Source organism: Falco peregrinus, chromosome 4 (genome assembly GCF_023634155.1).
Source record: "Falco peregrinus isolate bFalPer1 chromosome 4, bFalPer1.pri, whole genome shotgun sequence".
In the NCBI taxonomy this organism is placed as follows: domain Eukaryota; kingdom Metazoa; phylum Chordata; class Aves; order Falconiformes; family Falconidae; genus Falco; species Falco peregrinus.
Window position 1 is genome coordinate 65,999 of NC_073724.1, and position 21,502 is coordinate 87,500.

Consider the following 21,502-nt stretch of genomic DNA (forward strand, 5'->3'; position numbering starts at 1 on the left):
CGGAAAGCGGAGCCGGCGGGGGCGGGAAATAGAGAGCTCACAGTGCAGCTGCAATTGGCTCCACCGTCGCCCCTTGCCCCGTTCTGATTGGACAGTCTGCAGGCACTGGGTGGGATTGGGTGATTCCAAAAGCGCGCGTGGCGGCTGTTGCTCGGTTATGGAGGCCGAGTGGTGCGCAGAGCACGGTGAGACGGGTCTCGGTCTCTCACCCGGTCTCTCACCCGGTCTCTCACCCGGTCTCTCACCCGTTCTGCTCTTCTCCGCGCTGCAGGGTCCCTCTGCCTCCTGAAGACGGGCGTCCGCGATGGCCCCAACCAGGGAAAGAGCTTCTATGTGTGCGGAGTGCGGGGCCCTACGCCCTGCGGCTTCGTCCTCCCGGCGCAGTAGGTGAAGGGCCGGGGGCCGGGGCTCCTCCCCGGTGGGGGGCAGGGGCATGGGCACGCGCGCACGGCTGTTCTGGGGGAAGCCTGGTGCTGTGGCTGTAGTCGTAGTCTCATGTTCTTAGTCGCTCGAGTTTGAGCAGGCTCTGTAAGAGTTTTGTCCCAGGGTAGTTGTTTTTAGCTGTCGGTGTTCCTTGGCCTGCCTGTCCCGTCTTTATTGCCCTTTTCCCTTCCTTTGCTCTTGCCAGCGTTCCTGCCTCTCACTGCTTGATCCATGAGGGGTGCATGGTGGAGTTGCAAGCCCTGGTTCAGCAGAAGGGTGGAGATGAGTACCAGTAAGTTTCTCAAAGTGGAAACAAAGGTTTGCTGTGAAGGTTTGAACACTGGAAATTTTTTGATGGTGGCTGACTTGCCGATTCCTTCTAGAATTGAAGAGACTTATCTAGCCTTGGGGGCTTCACTTGGTCTCTTTCAGAGAGATTTTTTTGCTATTTTTATTAGCAATTATAGTCAATAGCATAAACCAAAGTGGAAGTTATAATGTTTGTTTTTAACAGAATTGAATGTGGCTTAGTGGCAGGACTCATCCAGGTCTCACGATAGTTGTGTCAAATTCACCAGTATTAACTCTGAAGTTCTTGCAGCAGTCCTGGTTGGCTGTGAGTTTCAAAAAAGATTGCATCCGAAGTCTTTCTGCTCCTAAGGTGCTCAAAGGTGAGGTGATGTAACTAAAAGAATAGCTGTTTCCTTACACACTGAAATCATAGGACACTTCTGAGGCTTTGAACATGGACAATATTTTTGACCAAGCAGGTTGGCTTTTATTGCTAAAATTAAAAAATGAACAACTCAAAGACCTAGGAATCTCTATCCGAAGAACAATGCTTTTGTAAAAAGCTTTGTTGGCAGTGCTTGTAGCCTTTTGTTAGGCAGAAGTCTGGATATAAAGTACAGGTCAAGAAAACTTGTTATGATGTTTTTGGTGCAAATACTTTTTAAAGAATGCTTAAGAGTTCCTGTACTTGCTCATGCAGTTCTGATCTTATTTTATTCATTGGTAGGTTGTTTTACCGATGCCTTAAAAGTAAGTTGAATGGGAAGAAATGGTGTGGAAGTATCCCATGGCAGGTATGAATGTTTAATTTGTATTACCTTATCAGCTTATTCCAGCATGACTTCTCATTCTGTATACTGTAATCACCTCTGAGGCTGCTTAGCTGTCCTCCAGGTGAGGCTTCTCTTATTCCTGAATTGTATGATGCAATCACTGTTCTCAAGTCTTAAAAGAAACTTGATCTCTGGCTGTCCTCTTTTCTTGAGGATGACAATGTTGGGACTTGATCCCAAAAAACCCACAGAAATGGCAAAGCAGAAACACAGCAGTTCTGGTTTGTTTTCATTGTAAAGTGTTTATGCTGATCCTGTTAAAATGACAGGAAAGATGATATTTGTAGAGAATGAAGTCTTGCTTTAGAAACGATGAGGTTGTATGTATTGTTAGTAGGCTTTAATAATTGGAATGTTAGCATTTACTCGCTTGTATATATTGCAGGATCCAAAAGCTACCAAAGCATCAGAAGCCTTAGAATCCCAGTCCAACACAACACCTCTCTTTAGTAGCCAAAGAAATCCATTCAAAGTGATAGACAAAAATGATGAACCATCATGCTGCAATCAAGTTAAGCAAGGAAACAGAGAGGAAAGTGAAGCAAAAGGAGTAAAAGCGGAGAAAGAGAGCATGCTGGTGTCATATAAAGAAAAGAAATCAATTTCTGATTCCTCCATAGAGAAAGAACTTCTAGAAGGGTTGAAAACTAAAGATAAGCAGTCCATGGAAAATAAGAGTGATCTGGAACTTGAGAGCATAGTCTTTAAATCTAAACTCTGCCTTTTTGAGACTGAGCAAGGGAAAAACACCCTTTGGGAGGAAGAGATACATGGTGGCAGTGGCAGGGAATCTAAGAAGTCTTCAGAGTGTGCAGATAAGGAGTCAGGTGGGAGATCAAAGTTCTTTCCACTAAGCCTTAGAAAGCAAAGTGCAAGTACCAAGCCTCCAGAGCAGGAGCAGTGCGGGGAGAAAAGCTTAAGCTGTGGGGATAAAGAAACCAGAGAGAAAGAATACATTGATAAGAAGAATGGTGAAATGAAGCCAATGTCTAAAGACAATGAGATTACCCCAGCAGTACCACAGTTGGTGTTCCAACATGCTGCCCTGAAGGGAGGAGCAGAGACAGTGCTGCCCAAGATGCAAATCAGACTAGGGCTGGGACAGTCTGTTGATGAAGTCTCTGGTGGTGACAGTGATGAATTAAGATTTGTTTACTCCTCATTTAGTAAAAGTAAACCTGATAAATCAGTTGAGGATTTGCAGTCAAGACACATTCCTTCAGGGAAGAGTACGCAGCAGACATCTTTAGCAGGAGTTGCAGTATCACATCACGTGGAAGGACCCCAGGACCATAAAGCTTTTCACAACCATCTTGTAGTCCAGCTGAAGCAGAAGAAGGTAACTTATTGCATGGTTTGGGGGTTTTGGGTGGGGGTGGGGTGGGTGGGTGTTCTATGTTCAGGGGGACTTCCCTTTACTCATGATAAGCATCAGGGTCTGGTATTCCCTCACAGCAGAAACTCAGAAATCTTTTGATGGTTTAGGAAGATGGGGCAAGGGAGGGAATTTGGCCTAGGCACAGGCTAGTTGTTTTAAGCCACATGTGAGACAATCACACCTAAGGTAATACAGCCTTCTGCATCTGGGGCTGCTCAGTTTCTACCTGCCTAAGGTTGTGTCTATCTTTTGCACAGCAAGTAATTTGCATAAGGTGGAGCAGTGCACAGCCAGCTTAACTTTAAGTAACGTGGCTCTTTCTGGTGGTGTGTCTTGGCCTTGTGGAGTAAGAGTGATCTAGCCATGAAAGCTCACACTTGACATGAAATAAACTATCTGCGTCTTTCCTTTTTTTGATAACTGCCGATAACTATGTTCCATAGGTTTTATTATAAAAGACCATTTGCCTAGAGCTCAGAACAGAACCTCAAAATAAACTGCTATTCCTGCTAGTATGGAAAGAAATGTGCAAATAAGTTGAATGTTGTGAGATCTGAGATGTCAAGATTTTTCAAGTACCTGTTCATCCTGTTTCATAAAAAGGGGGAGGCTCTGCATCTTTCCATCTCCTCTAAAGTACACTGTTTAGTTCATTTTCTGTTAAAAGACTATTTAATCACACTGAATAACTCTTACATGCTTTTGGAGATTGTATCAAAATACAAATTACTATGACTTAAGATTAGTGTTTTAAAACTTCTGACCTAATTGTTCTCTGTTGGCAGAGGGCTTGGTAAGCACACTCTGGGTTTGGACTCTATTTTGTTCTTGCAGAGTACATTGGCTACAGTGAATGTGCAGCTGCTGCCAGATAAAGGGGAACGGTTATTAAAGCAAGTGCAGGATTTGGAAGCTGCACTTGGTGCTCTTAATGTTTCAACAGCAGATACTGCTGAAAAAGGTAGGGACAAATGTTTTTGCCTCAGAACTTTGCAAAACAGTTTCTGGTACTGTAGTTGTTAATATTGAGGAAGTATAGCATATAGTTATATGTTATGTGGTCTATGTGAAGTTTGTCTGTTTAGATTCACTGAGGATGAAAATTGTTAGTTGCAAAATCTGTGTCTGGGAGAGGATGAACTGAATAACTCGGAATGTTTTCTATGAAGAGTGTTGGCTTCCTGAGAGAGTTTCCTCCCGTAGTGAGGACCCAGGACTAGCTCTGTTTCCAGCTTTGGCTACATGATTGAGGCAGGTGTCTATCTAAGAACTTGCCAGTGAAGTGTTAACTTCCTCTTTGCAATGTGGAACAATACTGCTTATGCATGTTTTGGCTACTGTGTCTGAAGGTTTCAGTTACCAGATAAAAGATAAGCAGCTTCCAGAGTGCTATTCCTGTAAAGCGATTTCCTAATTCTATTAACTAGTATTAATCAGCTGTGGAAGAGAGGAGTTTTGAGTTACCTGTACAATCACCTCAACTGGAGAGTTACTTTGTGATCATAATACCAATTGTGTTGATGAAAAGATGCAGTTTGACAACTCTGGAAATGGAAGATCTCTAGCAAGGAAGCAATAACTCACAGACCACTACACAACAAGCAGTCCCAATGTCTTATATCTGGTTTTAAGCAAGGCGGACTTTTCCAGGAAGGAGAGAAAAGCTCGCTAGTTTTTAACCCATTTATTCTTGGATGTTTTGATAGTTTTTTGAAATTAAAGACATCCTTCTTGTCAACGTTTTGAAAGCGATAAATCCTCTGGGAGCAGTGTGCAGGACTGACCTTGTGTTAGAACTAACCTGATCATGGTTGCAAAGTTCACTGTGTTGTTATAAACTACTTATTGAGCAAAGTGAGGGCCCTTCTCTGGGCTGTAATGCAAGGCTCTAAGGTCCATTGTGCAACCTGTTTAGCCTGCGCTTTTTTTTTTTTTTTTTTTCCCTCTTAAGGGGAGGATGGCACAAGCAGTGGCTGCCATGAGGAATCTATGCCTAACCCATTTGCCAGGGCATGTGGTACAAAGTTGGTAACACCACTACTACTCCAGGATCCTACAGCAAGGACCTCTTCAGACTCACACAGTTACCCTGCTGCTGCTGCTTTGGGTTCCAGTGAATATTATGGCCACAGTTTTGGAAGTAAGTACAGAAGGACTTATTTTCATTAAAGAGAACAGTGGTGAGAACTACTTCTGAGGTAATCCTGCAAATTGTGGATAAGGATAAGAGTACTGAACCTTTTTTGTTACTGTGAGCTGTGTACTGCCACCCAGGCATCTGGAGTCACTGAGATCAGTCTCTGAGATGAAAGGTCTGCTTGGGAAAGTTAGTTTTGTAAACACATCTCATGCATAATACTGTATCTTTCCAGTGAAATCTGGTGTGCAGAATCTATATGGAGGAAGACAGACAGAAGACCGAACTGGGGCTGTACACAGTGCCACAAGTGAGGCGATTAATCATCTTCACAAATCTCTAGAATCCTGTCCGACAAAGCAGACAACCACTGAAGATCCCTCTGGATTGAAGGTGAGTTGGCAAGGATGGAGGATGTCATGCTGATGAATGAAGTGTAGCATCTGGGTGATACCCTGGAGCATCCGACCTTTTCACATTTTTAAGTATTTCAGTTTTCATCCTGCTGGAAGGAGACACTCTCCATCCATTACAGTTGCTTCAGATTGCTAATACTGATGTTCTACCCTCCTGCTGTGGTGTCTTCAGAATATTTAAGGCTTGAATGTAGTAGTAGTAGTGCCTCAAAGCAACTAACCCACAACCATTGGTTTGTACGTGACTGGCAGAATAGGCAGGTGTTTGGTGAGAAACAGACTGAGAACCTTCTCATTGTTCTGTCTCCCAGTAAGCTATAAGAAATAGTCTTTGAAAGACGTGTTGCAGATGACTGAGTTCATGCAACCCAGCAGACTCCAGAGTAGTCTGTTCTGATCTGCCAAAGAGCACCTCTGTTGGGTGGTGCAAAACCCATAGTTGAGGCTACATGCAAGGTATTGGAAGGCGTATGCCTCCACAAGATGGCGTGTTGTTGTATATAGGTTGTATCACTTGTCAGATCCTCTTGGGACCTTTTCAGGCTGGGGAAGGTCACTTCATGTTTGATGACAGTGTGCAGTCCCTCTTCCTGTCTTAATTTTAAGAGTCTGTAGGGGTCTTAGGCTTGGTGAGAAAAGGGGAAGTGTTCTCAATCCCTTTCCTTGATAGTGATGCCTATTGTGAACAGGGTGCACTTTGGCTTTTCCACCTGAATGAGCTGCCTTTACATGCTTTTAGAGCATGGTGAGGTGCTAGGTTGGTTTGTCTATAAAGCATCAGCAAGACTGATCTATGGTACTGCTGACCTCCTGTCTCCAGTAGTTGCTTATCTTGGGTATCCCCCTCCATGTGGGAAAAGAACAGGTAGGCAAACTCCTTTTTAGTAGGATTGTAGGACAGTTCACCTGGATAATTTGGTAGAGGAAACAGAAGTGTCTGAACTTCACAAGGAGGTTCCTTAAAATCCTTTGTCTTGCCCTTTCAGGTTCCATTGCTGCTGCACCAAAAACAGGCGCTCGCATGGCTACTCTGGAGAGAGAGTCAGAGGCCATGTGGAGGGATTCTGGGTAAGCAACAGAACAGGAAAGTGGATTTTGGGGGCAGATTCATGGCAGCAACAGTTTAGCACAACTGTTATTGGAGGCCAATAACCAGTTATTTTGTAGGTGTGTCAAAAGGCCTTGTTTCTCTGTGGCCCTTGACCACCAATTGCAGCTATTTAGCCATTATTAAATAATATCCTGAAATTGTCAGGCACATATTTTTATTTCCTGGGTTCTTCAGGCAATTTATGTTGTGGTATGTACCTCTGTGTGCATCTCAGCTAGGGGGGCTCATTTCTGCAGACCATCACAGCTTCTGTGTGTCTTTCCAGCGGATGACATGGGCTTGGGGAAGACTCTAACAATGATTGCTCTCATTCTGGCCCAGAAGCAGCTGAAGACAGAGAAGAAAAAGGAGATGTTAAAAATATGGCTATCCAGAAATGGTACAGAAATGTTTCCATCATACAGTACATACATTGTGATGCAGGTGGCATTTGAAATGCCTAAAGTGTTACAGGTTAATGGCTCATAAACAGGCTCTGTGTGCTCACTTCCCTTCTGTAGGAAAATTCCACTGGGCTTAAGGTTTACTGCACTCCCTTGCAAGGCCTTTCTCTTGATCAGTGTCATTTGCTCTTTCATTGGATGTTTAGAATTTCCCCACTCATTAATTTATACTGTTTGGGGCTTTTTGTTTGATTAGTTTCCTGAACTAGTTAAAGCTAACATATGCTGTTTTGAAAAAAGTTTCGTAGTTATTTTCAACATATGCATAGTTCTCATAGCAAAAGGACTTAAATTAGTTACTACTCACCTCCCTGTTACTGATTTTTTTTTTTTCTTTTCCCCCCGTACAATTACTTCTATCTTATCCATAGAGATAAGGGATGTTCACATTTCTAAGGAGTATTGTTTCTGTGTCCACAACCTGTTACTGTCTCCATCCTCTTGGAACTGGTTGAACTACTTTTTTTCTGTCTTACCAAGTTTACTGTTTTTTTCCAGTGTTGTTCAAAATGGGAGCATTTCAGTTTCTAGAACAAGAATGAATGCATTTTGTATTGTATTCTCAGGAGAGATCAGGGTTAGTTCCTGAATTCTAACCTTTCAGCTTATCCAAAGGAAGTGCATGGATATGTAGCATACTTCTGAGTGGATAGGAGGTGATGCATTAGTGTTTAAGTAGGCTTTTTCCACCCAGAAATAACAGTCCTCAAGAGTGCAAAGTAGAGATACCTGCTTCACAAACTATGCTCACAGGACAAGTGAACTGGTCTTCTTAATTGTTATGAGTTTCCAAAACTACTGTCTTCGTAGTCAAATATGAAGACATTGAAACCTGTGTGCAATGTTTCCCTGCAGATTCTACTGTTGTCCCTTCCTGCAGCACTTTAATAATTTGTCCTGCATCCTTGATCCATCACTGGAAGAAAGAGATTGACAAACATGTGGGCTGTGGCAAGCTGAGGGTCTATTTGTACCATGGGCCAATCAGATACAAACAGGCAGATGTGTAAGTGCTAAATCATAAATATGACCAAGTAAAGTAAAACAGTACTTAATGAGAGGTTGTGTATACCAGTAGAAATTCGGTGGCTGTAGAACGATTGAAAAACCTGAAGTATGGAAATGGAGGATCTGGAAGGTCAGGCTGCTGTTGAGGTGCATATAGCAAAACATTTATGGCGTGTACCCATGCTGAGTGGTTCTGGTGCAGGCTGTTGCTGTTCCTGGTAACAAAAAAGGTGTATATTCTCTACAACATCTCTTGCAGAGTTTCAGTGGTAGTTTCTTTCATGCTTGTGCTTTGTACAGCTGCTAAAAAAAAAAAAAAAACCAGCCATGTTTAGATCAAAATATTTCTATACCACTTTAGGCCGTGCTGAGCAGTATTTCCAGGTGCCATATTCTAAGTAGGGTTCATCTTGTGCAGTGTACATTCTGTACCACTGGCTTTTACTGTAGTCTTAAACTTGCTGTGTCTACTTCCAGTATCTGTAAAATGAGGACAATGTGTCCTCCTGTTTGACTGATGTGAAGCTCAGTTTGCTGTAAAACTGCATTTCAGCTCTTGTAGAACTGTCTTGTTAAACCTTCAGTGTCCATTTTGTTGGTCTTACAAAATGAATTCCTCGTTTGTTCTTGCTCCTGACTACTACTTTCCCTTTATGTAGGCTCTCTGAATATGATGTTGTTGTCACAACCTACAGTCTTCTCTCCAAGGAGGTTCCCACAAGCAAAGAGGAGTGGGAAGTCCCTGCTGAGGACCATGATGTGGGGGTGAGAAGCCATGTTGTTGATAGAGGATTGCCTTAATGTTTTGTTCTGAGGTGTTGCAAGCCATTATTGTTTCAAGTAGTACCTTATGTATGCTATAGTGAGCAACAGGTTGATTCTCTGCCCCCCCCCCCCCCTTAAGTCCTCTGAGTTTGCACAGTAAAAATACAGCAATGAGAGAAAGTGCTGTGAAGTGCAGAAAGACAGTGAAGAGAAATATTAACAATAAATGTGTTCTGTAGTAATACAGAATACATACATTGAATACAGTTGAAATGTCTTAATTTTAAGAGCACAATGGTGAATCTCATACTTTTGCTTTTGAGTGGGACTGTGAAGGAACACTAGAATCTCCTGTTAGGTATTCCTTGCCACTTGAAACACTAATACCACTTTAACAGAAGCCTGTTGTACTCTGGCACTGATTCAGTTCTCAGTCTGAACTGAGACTGAGGGAGGTTACATGCCGTGCTCTTGAAGAAACTATTTTCTATGCTATGAAAATAAAAGGGATTGCTGAATGCTAACTGAACTTGGCTACGCAGTATAGAGGAAGCCTTTTGCTGGTGGATATTGTCTCCTACCTCTATGTACAGATCTAAGTGTAGCTCTCAAAGCAAAACGGGCCTTTGGATTTCCTGAAACTTCAAGGGTGGCATCTGTAAAACTGTAGGGAGATCAGAAGAATTACGTGGTCCTTTGTGCTGGCCCAGCAAAATATTACTGATGTGAAATGCCTTTTGGGAGCAAAAAGGTGATAGAACATTAAAAGCAAGCAAAACAGCAAAATATTAGATATTGTTAAGAACAGGCAAATAAGTACTTCAGTTTATAAACCTTCATGGAAGTTTTGAAGAGGTGCTTTTTTTTTTTTCTTAGAGTATCTCCTACATGACAGAGCTCAGATTACTGCCAGCTAATGTCGGGAAAAGGCTTCCTGCCAGAGAAATATGTTCTCTTCTAGCTTTTTAGAGAGCTTGGCAAGGCTATTGCTCTGAGTTATAGTCTGCTGCTTCTTTCAGAGTGGATCATCTCCCTGTTCCCCTCTGCTCAGGATAGCCTGGGCTCGAGTTATATTGGATGAAGCTCACAATATTAAAAACCCAAAGGTTCAAACCTCTGCAGCTGTGTGCAAACTGAGGGCCAGTGCCAGATGGGCTGTTACAGGGACACCGATACAGAACAACTTACTGGACATGTACTCTCTCCTGAGGTGAGCTGGCTGCATGTAAACATGTGGACAGGGCTCCATTTCCAGTAATTCTTTGCTGATGACTGATGATGTGCCAAAGCTAAGACATGTGGGGTAGTGAGACTAGTTATATTAACACTTCAGGCACTGGATTGCAAAGGCCGTGGCTGAGGCATTATGTAAGACTGACCATGTGTCTGCTGTTGCGTGTTGTGTCTAGCTTCCATAGAAATTGATCTTGTCAAATTCCTCTTGGAGACATAGGAGATCAGAAGATCAATTTTAATGAATGCAAGGTCTGTGTGATAATCCTTGTTCCTACCAGGGCAGACTGGGAGGATCTTATTAGAGTGTTGTGTGACAAGAGCAATGAAGGAAAGGGTGAAAACTTTGGCTTCTCTAAACAACTAATAAACAAGTTAAACTCTGTTCTTCGTTGCTGAGGGGGGAGGGAAATTATGAAGGGTGTTGTTGAACCAGAGAGAACTTGCATTTGAAATTAATTTTGGATAACTGAAATTAATTTTCAAGTAAGAGCTATGGTATTTTGAAAAAATTAATATGCTTTTTTGCAAGTGCCTCTGCATTTTGATATCCTTCATTTGCTGGTGATGCTTGAGACATAATGAGCTAAGGGAGATAGATGGGTACAGTATCAGAAAGACACTTTTACAGAGTTAGTAGTGCAAAGACTTTTGAGCAAAAAAAGTTATCAGTCCCATTACACTGGAAGTGTTTTATTGCTCCTAGCAGTTATGGCATTTGGAAGTGGTTTGTTTGGATCGAAAGAACTATAGTTCTGGTCACTCAATAGTAACTGAAGAACTCTACTTCTCTTGGTATGAAGTCTCCTTCCTTCCTGTCTTAGGTTTCTGCGTTGCTCTCCTTTTGATGAATACAGAGTGTGGAAGTACCAGGTGGATAATAACACAAAGAAGGGAGGAGAGAGGCTAAGCCTCTTAACCAGGAGCCTATTATTACGGAGAACTAAGGACCAGCTGGATTCAGCAGGCAAGCCCTTGGTAAGAACTTCACCCTCCACAGCTAGACAATTACTCAGTTTTCCTTGCAGCTGCCAGTTAGCTATTTATACATGTAAACTTGTTAATGGGCAGGCTTTCCTGTCTACTGCAATCTCTTGAGAAAAAGGAGCAAATGTCTGTGGGATGCTTTAACTCTTTATCCAGAAAGCAGAAATAAGCAGAATAACTAAAACTTCTAGTTATAAATCACTTGCAGACAAGAATACATCAAGTAATTGCAAGTAGATGCCCACTCTGTACAAAGTTAGCCTAGGTCTCTGAGCTAGCCTAGATATCTAAGAATTAGAGCAGCTGCGTGGCAGGTGGATTTGGTGCATGCTTTCAGCATTACTCCTTAAAAGTGGTCTGTTAAACTGGGTATTAGGTCAGTCATTGGTGTGTCTGTAAACCTTTAAAAGGTGTAACTTTGATATACTGTCTGATTATTATTTTTTTTATTATGGAACTGAGAAGGCTCCTTTTACAATGTAATAAATTTGTCGCGATGGAGGGAAGACACAGTTACTCAATATGAGTGATCAGCAGACTTTGTTTATTGAACCTTACAGTCACCTTTTATGCCTTGTTATAATTAGCTCATACATATTACAAAAGTTAAGCTCATTGTTGGTTAGTTGCCTAAATACCAAGCCTGCCCCTAGTTTCTCTTCTGTAGTTATCTGTTCCCACCTGCAACATTCTTTTCCCACCGAAATCTTCCTGTTATTGTGTAACAAGAACAGCCAAAGACAGTGTATTTTTGCTTTACTTCAGATAAGCTGAGAGCGATGTGCATTTTTGTCTAGCCAGCTGGACTATGTCTATGTGACCCTTTTCAGCTAGCCAGTTATCCACATAAATTAATCCCTCCATGGGAGTTATGTGGTTACTCATGCCTTTTGTTACCAGATGATTTGGAATAAAGGCTTTTATCTAGAGTGTTAACCAGGCTACTTGGAGTTCTGAGAGCATCTATGTTGTGCTGTAGTTGCATTAATACAAATAAAAACTTTAATGAATAAACAGCTATCTGCTGAGACTTATACTGTCTTAAATCTTGGAATGCTGGTGTTTGCTGTGTAGGATTTTTGCACTATATACATCTGATCCTGTATGGCTTTTTTACTTTAGGTATCTCTGCCCCAACGTAGCACACAGCTCCATCAATTAAAACTTTCAGCAGAGGAGCAGTCTGTGTATAATGTGCTCTTTGCAAGATCCAGGTATGAATGTGGGTAGAGATAGGGTATTCTGTGGGTTTGTTTCTTAACTGCTATGAAAACTCAGGAAGTCCACTTTAAATGCGAAGAGCCTTTAGACAAATTCCTGTTTGTTTTGGTTTTTTCCTTCTTTGTCAAGCATGTTTGAAAATACATTGCTTGTTCTGGTAATAATTGAAACAGGTTCATTTATTTTCTGCCATAAGTTCATGCCTTGTATGAGCTTTGCATTCTACCATTATAGTTAATCTAACTTATTTCAAGACTCCAGAGACCTGGAATTGCTGCAGTAGTTCTTAAATGATGATGTGCCAGCATCTGAAAAGGAGAAAATCATCTCTTTTGCCCTGTGATACTTGTACAATCAGAAATTATGCTGGTCTCTACAGATGGCTGTAATGCAAGGTGGTGTCACTTTGTGTTCTCCTAGGGTCTCTTTCAACATTCTTGCTGTAAAGAGACTTCCTTTCTTTTAAATATACATTTAAAGATGTCCTTTTGTTATGAAGAATGTTGTCCATTGGGCCCTGGCTCCTATTACACTCAAGGTATTCCAGTAAGCAGACTTGGTTCCTCTTGTGTTTTCCAAAATGGATCTTGGTTTTGATCATATTCAAGTCAAACAAAACCTGGGGGTGGGGGGGGGGTGTTGGTGATAATTTTGTGACTAAATGATTAATGAAACCTTCCTTACCTTAATGCATCATCAGCTTGCTTGTTAAGCTTAGGTCCCTTTTGCCTTTTTTCCTGCTGTAAATCCCACAGTCTTTGTCTTGTTTTTCCCAGGTCAACACTACAATCCTACCTAAAGAGACAAGAGCAGAAAAATGAAGGCAGAGAGTATGCGGGTAGTAACCCATTTGAGAGAGGTTTGAGTACACCCTCCCCTGAAAACATCTGTAGAAGTGACTCTTAAGTGCACAGTTAAGGAGAGGGAATACACCTGGCCACATGGGGTCAGGACTTAGAAATTCTTTGGAAAATGCCTACCTGATCTTACTAAGAAATCCTACCATAGTATTCAAAAAGTCTATTCTCACTGTTTTGGCTCTGGGCAAATCTCTTAACCTCCCTGGGTCTAAAATTCTCTTCTGAAATAAAGGTCTAATTAATCTGAGAAGAGATGGCAGTATTATTTGAGGTATGTGGTACTCTGATTTGTGGTGTTGGGGTTTCTTGGTTGGTTTTCTTTTTTTTATTTCAAGTGGAGTTTGATGGGTTCCTATGTTAAAATAGGTATGTGCTTGCCTGTTGGTTCTTGTCTCTTATGGATGATACTCTTGCTGAGGTGGCTGGGCAGTGTGTGGAAATAGCTCCAAAAGCTTGTGATGTTTTGTCTTCCTTGGCAGTTGCACAAGAGTTTGGGGTCAGTCAAAAGGAATTTCTAGCAGGTTCCCAAAGTGCCTCCCAGGTCCCAAGTACTGTCCATGTCTTGTCAATGCTATTGAGGCTCCGTCAGTGCTGCTGCCATCTCTCCTTACTGAAAGTGGTAATTGCGTTATATTGTTGTGCTGTGGGGCTTCTTATGGGGATTTTTTAACAGGGTTTGTGTAAGTTAGCAGACCTTGTAGCATCCTTGTATCTCTTTTAACTAGGGGTGTGTGAACTGAGCCATTTCTAGGACTGTGTCTTGTAGTCCAAGAGGTTTTAGATGGGCATACTTCCTACTGAAGAGCTCCCCAGCATGACCTGTGTGGGCAGCTGTGTCTCTGGAAATATTTTTATTCAGATTAAAAAAAAATAAATCACAAAATGTAATGGCAGGGAAGTTGTCTTGATCTTAACCTAGTATTAAAAAGTACACAGGTCCATAAGTGTAGTCTGTTTCAAAGGCCTATGTGTTGGAGAGCTCTAAGTGCCTTGATTGAAGCTGCCTTGCCTGAGGTAGACTGATCTTGCATGCATTTTTTGCTCTTGTCATGTAAAGCAGCTGTCCAGATACTAAGGGAACAGGCAACATCTTTAATCCAGCAATTGTTAAATGCAGCGGCAGGGGTGATCTGAGGAGACTGAACTACAGAAAATGGCTGACCTCACATACTTTCCCTACACTGCCCCTTCCTGGGGCAGAATAAGGGGCCAAAGGGACTGTTGGTCTGACCCAGTAGTGTTTCTTTTAATTGTTCTGTCTTATATAGCATAGCTTCCTTCAAACCCACTATCCTCAGCAGACATTGTGGAGACTGCAGATCAGTACTGAACTTGATCTCAGGCTTGACTGTGATCCCTTATTTCATTGCTTGCTTTCCCACAGGCCCTGGACCAAGTTGACTTGAACAGTGAAGGCCTTTCCCTCCCCATTGAGGAACAACTTAGTGCTTTGACCCTGTCTGAGCTCCAGACTCCTGATTCCAAATCAACAGTCTACCTCAATGGCACAGCTTTTAAAACTGATATCTTTGAAATCACCAGGGAGAGCACCAAGGTATTCTGACTGTGTCTTCCTTACCTTCTTTGAGAAGCTTGAATTTCAGCACTTTGCCTTTTAAATTGTAAATGAACTGTCACACCTGGTAATTGCAGACCAGGTTAAGTTGGCAATTTAGATTAATTCAAGGGAGTAGATTGGCCTTCTGTGAAGGCTCCAGCTTATCAGGTGTTGATGGGTACTTCTGATAAATCTGAGAAACTTGGCTGCTGAGAAACTCAGTGAAAATCTTGAGCACTGGATTCACAGAAGCTGGGAGAAGTGTACATCTGAGTGTCTGGTGCTCGTGAAGAGTTAAAAGAAATAGGTTGACAGCAAGATGAGAGGTGGCAATAATTTGGCTTCTCACAGGAAGGTTGACATCTGTAAAATATGCTTGTATGATTTGATTTCTTAACCCTGTTTTCCATGGTGGGAGTGTTCTTATACCAATGACTGCTTAAATATCTTGAAAGTCTGAGCACAGAAGAAATCCCAGTTGAAGAGCTAGTTCGATCACTTCCTGTTTTAATGAAGAATATTCAAGCATGAGCTGGGTTATGACAGCAAGCAGACTAACCTTTTCTTTTTTTTTTTTTTCTTTCCTTCCCCCCCCCTCGCAGATAGCCCACCTCCTGGCTGAACTGAAAACTACTCTGAGTCACTCAGAGCCTCAGAAAAGGTCAGTAAGCATGTCCTCTACTTTAGTCATAGTGATTGAGAAAAGCATGTCTCTTGACAGCAGCAGAAATAGTTTAAAATAATTGAATACAAAACTCCAAAATGGTGGCAGTACTGCAGTAGTTGAAAGTGGATTTTGAGGAAAAGGGGGAAAAAAATGAAGACAGAAATGTAGTTCAAGATGTAGGCAAGTGTAAATGTAAGGGGTTGTGTGACAAGTGTCAGGCCTTGAGGCCCAGGAGGCCTCTCTTCTCCAAAACCAGAGCTGGAAATAATTTGGTTGTGCTGAGAAGTATCTGCCCTCTGCTCTGCAACCCACCTCACCACCCAAAGTAAGTGGAGGAACAAAGCAGTGATTAAAACTGAACCTGTTTGCAAAAAGGAACCTGTTGATCAGAGGACTTCAGTGTTGCTGAAGTCCTGCAGCTCTCATTGTGCAAGTTCTCTCTCTTCACTCTGCACCAGATGGCAGTGTTACAGAGTTTCTGTTTGTAGGTGCATTCTACAATATTTTACAGGTATATGGCTGCAAGGTAGTTACATCTGTGTTGTGTTGGGGGTGGGTTGGAAGGGAAGTCCTGTTCTTGGGTGACTCTGGAGTTGCACCAAATTTAGAAAGATTTTTTCCAAAGTCTCTTGCAAAGACCATTCCCACTATAAGAATGGGAACACCAACACTGATTTTGTTCCCTACCAAGAAGCTAGCAAACAAATTATTGCCTCCCAAACTGTTTAATCCAATAAATGTGGGGAGGTAGAGGCCTGGGGGAAATCAAAGTTTGGTGTTGCTATTTGATTCACTTTGCAGAGAAACATCAGAATTGTGATTGGATGGTGGTGATGTAAAAAACCAAAACCAGAGGTGAAAGTTATAGACTTAATTTGTCTAAAGTTTATTGGATATTAGCCTTCCATAGCAGGTTCTACCACTACACCTACAGGTGAATCTGTTTCTGAATTGGGAAGGGACTTTGCTCCAGTTTGCAGTGGGGAAGAGTGCCTGAATCATTGTCTTCTCTTGGGTGAGACGCTGCAACAACCAGACTACTACAGTACACACAGAACTTGTTCTAAACTCCCTTTTCTGTCTCCCTAGTGTTGTTGTCTCTCAGTGGACGAGTCTGTTGAAAGTTGTGGCTGTGCACCTCCAGCAACTAGGGCTGAAGTATGCAACAGTGGATGGCTCTGTCAATCCTAAACAGAGAATGGATGTGATAGAAGAGTTCAATAACAATCCCAAAGGGCCTCAGGTATGCAGTCAGGGCAGGAAAACAGTTATTAGTGCTACTATGAGCAGCTGTGATAGCTGACTTCCTGATTCCATTTACTGGTGCCACTTTCATTTTGACCTCTAGGTGCCAAGATCAGCAGGGAAAGAGGTAGCTGTATAAAAGTACATATTATAATGGGCAGGAGCAGCTGCTAAAAAGCTCCTTTTGATCTTAACTTTCTGTATTGAGATCATCTGACTTCAAAACTACTTCAAAGGCTGTCCAAATCTTTGGTGTGCTCAAAGATGTTGTTGCCAGACAGTAGCATGGAAGATATGGGGGCAGTTGGCTCTACTTGGAGCAAGTTGCTTGTTTCCAGCTCATGCATCTGCATTGGAAGGTGTTTCTTTCTGAGTATCACCTGTTTGCCAAGTAGCCTGTAAGACTTTATTGCTGTTTTCCAACATGTTAGATGCTTTTTACAAGACTGATCTTTCTGAGAAAAGCTGACAGTTGAATCTGAGTGAGGCTGAAATAAACAAGAACATATCTCACCGTGGTATAAAGATAGGAAGATTGGGACTGGGGCAAGACAAGTCATGGTTTTGTACATGTCCAAAATAAGATGGCTTCATGTGATGAGTATCACTTTTGAGTTGTTGGGGTTTTGGCGGGAGGGGTGTGTGTTTAAACACTGGTGAACTACAGTGTGTTGGCTGCTCTTGGAAATAGCTTCTAGCTTGAAATTTTGGCCAAGGGAAGGAAACTTGCTAGGTGACTAAAGACATCCAAATTAATTGTTCATAGTGATTATGCTTTCATCTGGACACTGTTCCTGTGATTGAGGCAGGGACAGGCTGTCTCATCTGAGGATGGATCTGTGACTGAAAGGGCCGAATGTGTTACATCAGCTTGTTTTCTTTGCGAGATTTCTTGAACAAACTGCTGTCTACAAAATAGGTATATTTCTCCTTCTAGCTTTGAACTTAAAGGAAGACTTCTGCCAGCTATATGAATAGCTGACCCCTTAAACAAGATCAGGGTTTTAAGGTATCCTATCATGAAACTGAGAAATACATATATATATATCAAGTGTCTCTGTCCTTAATTGAGTTCTTTTCCTGCTGTACAAGAAGTCTCTAAATTGATCTGCTTATATCCCCCTTCCTCCCCAGCTACTCATCCTTTTCTGACTACTAGGTTATGTGGAAACAAAGTGGAAGGAGTACGAGGCCATATCAGTCCATTTGCCTGTGTTTAAGTAATAGTTATTGTTAACTTAGAGTTGGTGCTGATTGATCCCATTGTTGGCAACAGGCTTTGATCAAAAGAGGTTGATCGTTTGAGTGGGATGTGGAGATAGTCTGAACTTTCCAGTCCTTTCTCTAGCCTGTAAAAATGTATCAGTGTAATGCATATGGAATGGTAGGCTTGCCTCTCTGGGCCATAACTTCCATGTCCAGTTTTCTGTGCCTCATCAAGTAACATCTGGCAAGCTCCCAAATACATAATATACACATCTAATAAAAATATGTGCAAATGAATATGTGGAGTATATGAAGCATTACTTTTCTGGAAACAGGCTCCTTAACTCTCTTTTGGCCTTTGAAGGTGATGTTGGTTTCATTGCTGGCTGGAGGCATCGGCTTGAACTTGACTGGAGGAAACAATCTCTTTCTCCTTGACATGCACTGGTAAAGAGAAATAAAAGTTCCATCACTGAGGAGATATGTAGGTTGTGCTGCTTGCTCTATTATCACATGTATTTTGATGTCTGATACAACTGGGTTAGGAGGGAAGTGTTTAGCTGATAGTAAGGGCTAATGGTTAGTTGTGGAAAAGTGTTTTTACTATAGCCTTACTTCAAGGCACTCTGCTTTGCCAATCCAGTGCTCACCACTGTGATATACAGTTCTGTAGGGGTAAAAAAAAAAAATGGAGGCGGGTAACAGCAATCCAAAGAAGCAAGTATGCAGTCTGTATCATAAAAGGATACTGGGCACCTGGCAGTCCCTGTCTTAATATCTTACAGGAATAAAAATGGTACAGTAATGCATACAGCTAATTTGTCTTGAAACACAAATCGTGTTGAGCATAGTTGATAATCAGGTGTAGCCAGTGTACCTTGGGATTTTACAGGGCTATGAAAATGGTGCATATGAGGTCCTAATACTTATGTTGTCTCCCATCAAAGTCAGAATCACAGGGGGTTTTTTAAATTAAATGTTGCTCATGGTAACTTACAAAGCAAACTAATGTGCTTCAGTACAAAACCAGCTGCTGCGTAGCAGCATTAAGAAGAAATGTTTCTATAATATGGAAGTTACACCAAGTATTCCCTCTGTGTCTAACAGAACCATTTCTTACGTAAATATTGAGTGAAGGCCTCTTTCAATGGATTCTGCCTTCCTGCTTTGCTCTCCTCTTTCCTCATGAGGAACTCTGATTTCCCTGAGTAGAAATACAGGGCTATGTGTAACAGTGGTCTAATGCGTACAGCTGACTTTGTGTGGAGTTGTAGCATACTTCTACCAAGGGCAAAGGAAAATACAGTCAGGATGAATATTTGTAATCAAGCTAGTAAACCTAAGGTAACCTGGGAGCAGATTTAGTTCTACAGAGAAAGAGAACAGGATAGGTGCAGAGGCTTCGATGTTTTGATTATTCCTGGACATAAACCCTTAAATGTTTGTGTGGGTGGCTTTGTTTATGGGGATTTTTTTCACCTTGCAGGAATCCGGCTCTGGAGGACCAGGCATGTGACCGCATTTACCGAGTAGGGCAGCGGAAGGATGTTGTGATACACAGGTCAGGATTTTTCCTTAGCAGTAAATGATGCTGTTGCTGCTTATGTACTGTCTGGCTTTAGTTTGTGAGACAAGGCATTGGTTTGAGGCTTGTACCTAGCTTTAGGTGAACAGACAAGGTCTGATGGTGGCATTGGGATTTAGGCACAGATACAAACATTTTTTTGTGTGTGGTCCGTGTGGCACTTGCCTGCATGTTGCTGTCACAATAGCTAGCAGTGATTTATTGTTTTTCAGTCTGTGGTTTAGTGGGAATGTTCTGTTTGTTCCTGAGAACAATCTGGGCGCCAAACCATTTCTCTTCTGAGTGGAGATTTTTCACTGTGCTCCCTAAGCCTGGATGTTTCTAACATCACTAACATGGGGAGCACTAATAATAAGTGACAGACTTCACTTTCAGAAAAGCATCTGTAAATACTGAAAAGTTAGCTTAGTTATTGTAAACATACAGCAAACTCTCAAAGAAACTGGAATCAAAAATACTATTTTGTGTATGATGTTTTCAGTGTAATGGGTGCCATAAGTTATCAAACAATCATCGCAGGATTTTGTCACAGGATTACTGTTGCTTCAGATGACCACAGCTGAGGCCTAAAGCGCATCAGGCTTTTATTTGAAATGTTATGATATCTGGATATTAAAACTGCTGTGTTCTGTGCACAGATAGATTGTCAGTCACATAATAGGCTGTTAATTTTTAAGTGAGACAAGTCTTTGGAAATCTACTGGGGAAGTGCTTGTATAATACTGATGCTTTTTCCTAGCAGTTGTGATGATGTGGCTTTGTGGTTGGTTTTGTGGTGGTGGTCTTTTAGGGATTTTTGTTGTTTGGTTGGTTTTTTAGGTTTGTCTGTGAAGGAACAGTAGAAGAAAAGATCATGCAACTCCAAAGGAGGAAGAAAGCTCTTGCTCAGCAGGTGCTGTCAGGCAAAGGGGAGGTCTTCACTAAGCTCACTCTGGCTGACCTCAGGAATCTCTTTGGCATCTAATTATCCTTTACAATACACAATGGAAAGTCATTTTATACCTGCAAGTAACTTTGTGCAGACTTTGACGAAGGACTGCTGTTTTAAAGTGGTTCATTTGTTTTGAATAAATAACTACGTTTTTGTGACTCTTCCAGGAGGAGAAGTTACCAACTTCAGGAATTTGTTTTAATGCTGAAATTGAATTGTGTATCCAAAGGTTAATAAAACAATTTTGAGTAAATACTAATAACAAACACTTGCTTGTTTCTTGGTTTTCTGTGTATGCTTTTCAGTTGGGAAACTTTCCTCTTCAGGACAGGAGATAAACAAGTGAAACTAAGTTCAGAGGTTGAGTAGTGAGGTTGAGTGGGCATCAAGCAAGTGGAAAAAAAAAAAAAAGCTATAAGCACAATGCTATAAGAAGACTGTGTAAATTTTAGAAAATAGAAGTAATAAAATTAAGGAAGGATTTAGGAATACTTGATTTTTTTCTCTTTTGTTCCTTATGAGGACTTCTTAGATATAAGGGAAGAAACACTTCTCTACTCTGCTAAAAATATTTATTCAAGCAGGGAGGTAATTTGTTATGTTCCTGTGAAACAGAACCCAAATTTCTGATTGTTGTGGTGTTGTGTATTTGGGTTTTGGGTTTGGTTTTTTTTTTTTCTCCAGAGTATTAAATAGTGTAAGCCTTCCTTGGTGTGAACCTTTTGATGTGTAGATTGTTCTTCCTTAGAAGATGCTCCCATTTTTTTAATAGTAGATGAGTTGCAAGTCCTTGATTAATGGTTTGTGTTCTCTCTCCTATTGCAAGTGGTATGTGCAGATGAGTGAAGTTTCTAGGCAAATTTTTTTAATTGGTAGTGCATCTTCCCTGCTTCAGTCTTCCTCTGTGTGTCTGGACATATCCATTGCATATTCTGGTTTCATACTGATTGCATTACTTCTCTGGGATTTGGCACAGTTCCCGTAAGTTCTATACCAAATGAGGGCCTTTGAAGAATTTATTTCTAATACTAAGTGGTAGAGCACGGCAAGCTAGAGTGCTGGTAAGAAACTAGATGTTTGTTCCTGAATGGTCCTTCCTCATGGAATAAGATAATATAGCATTTGGTAGCCTTTTCAGTGAAGGGAGGGATCTATTTGCAGATCAGTGGTTCACATTAGTACAGCAGTGTCCTGGTAGTGTGTG

At 41.6% G+C, this 21,502-nt stretch overlaps 1 protein-coding gene across 2 annotated transcripts; it reads left to right on the forward strand.

The window, feature by feature from the left end:
• Positions 1–71: 71 nt before the first annotated feature.
• On the forward strand, positions 72–20,566 carry TTF2 (transcription termination factor 2). Of its 2 annotated transcripts, none has more exons than XM_005233180.3 (23): positions 72–185; positions 272–383; positions 629–715; positions 1,442–1,508; positions 1,933–2,886; positions 3,760–3,886; positions 4,877–5,065; positions 5,298–5,455; positions 6,465–6,546; positions 6,855–6,968; positions 7,888–8,038; positions 8,700–8,805; positions 9,825–10,015; positions 10,863–11,016; positions 12,148–12,239; positions 13,023–13,105; positions 13,586–13,725; positions 14,491–14,661; positions 15,267–15,325; positions 16,421–16,574; positions 18,147–18,229; positions 19,269–19,343; positions 20,187–20,566. In XM_005233180.3, the coding sequence occupies exons 1-23, from the start codon at positions 158–160 to the stop codon at positions 20,329–20,331; spliced, it is 3,522 nt and encodes a 1,173-aa protein (XP_005233237.2). In that variant the 5' UTR covers positions 72–157; the 3' UTR covers positions 20,332–20,566. The 2 variants fall into 2 exon arrangements, with proteins under 2 accessions (XP_005233237.2, XP_055657180.1); XM_055801205.1 differs by having other exon boundaries at positions 90–185; positions 272–387.
• Positions 20,567–21,502: the final 936 nt, after the last annotated feature.

Bases quoted from the DNA above. Each gene is read 5' to 3' on its own strand.
- TTF2 (XM_005233180.3), top strand. From the start codon at position 158: ATGGAGGCCGAGTGGTGCGCAGAGCACG. The intron at 5,456-6,464 runs GTGAGTTGGCAA...TTGCCCTTTCAG, and splicing joins AAGATCCCTCTGGATTGAAG to GTTCCATTGCTGCTGCACCA. The intron at 8,806-9,824 runs GTGAGAAGCCAT...TGCTTCTTTCAG, and splicing joins CTGAGGACCATGATGTGGGG to AGTGGATCATCTCCCTGTTC.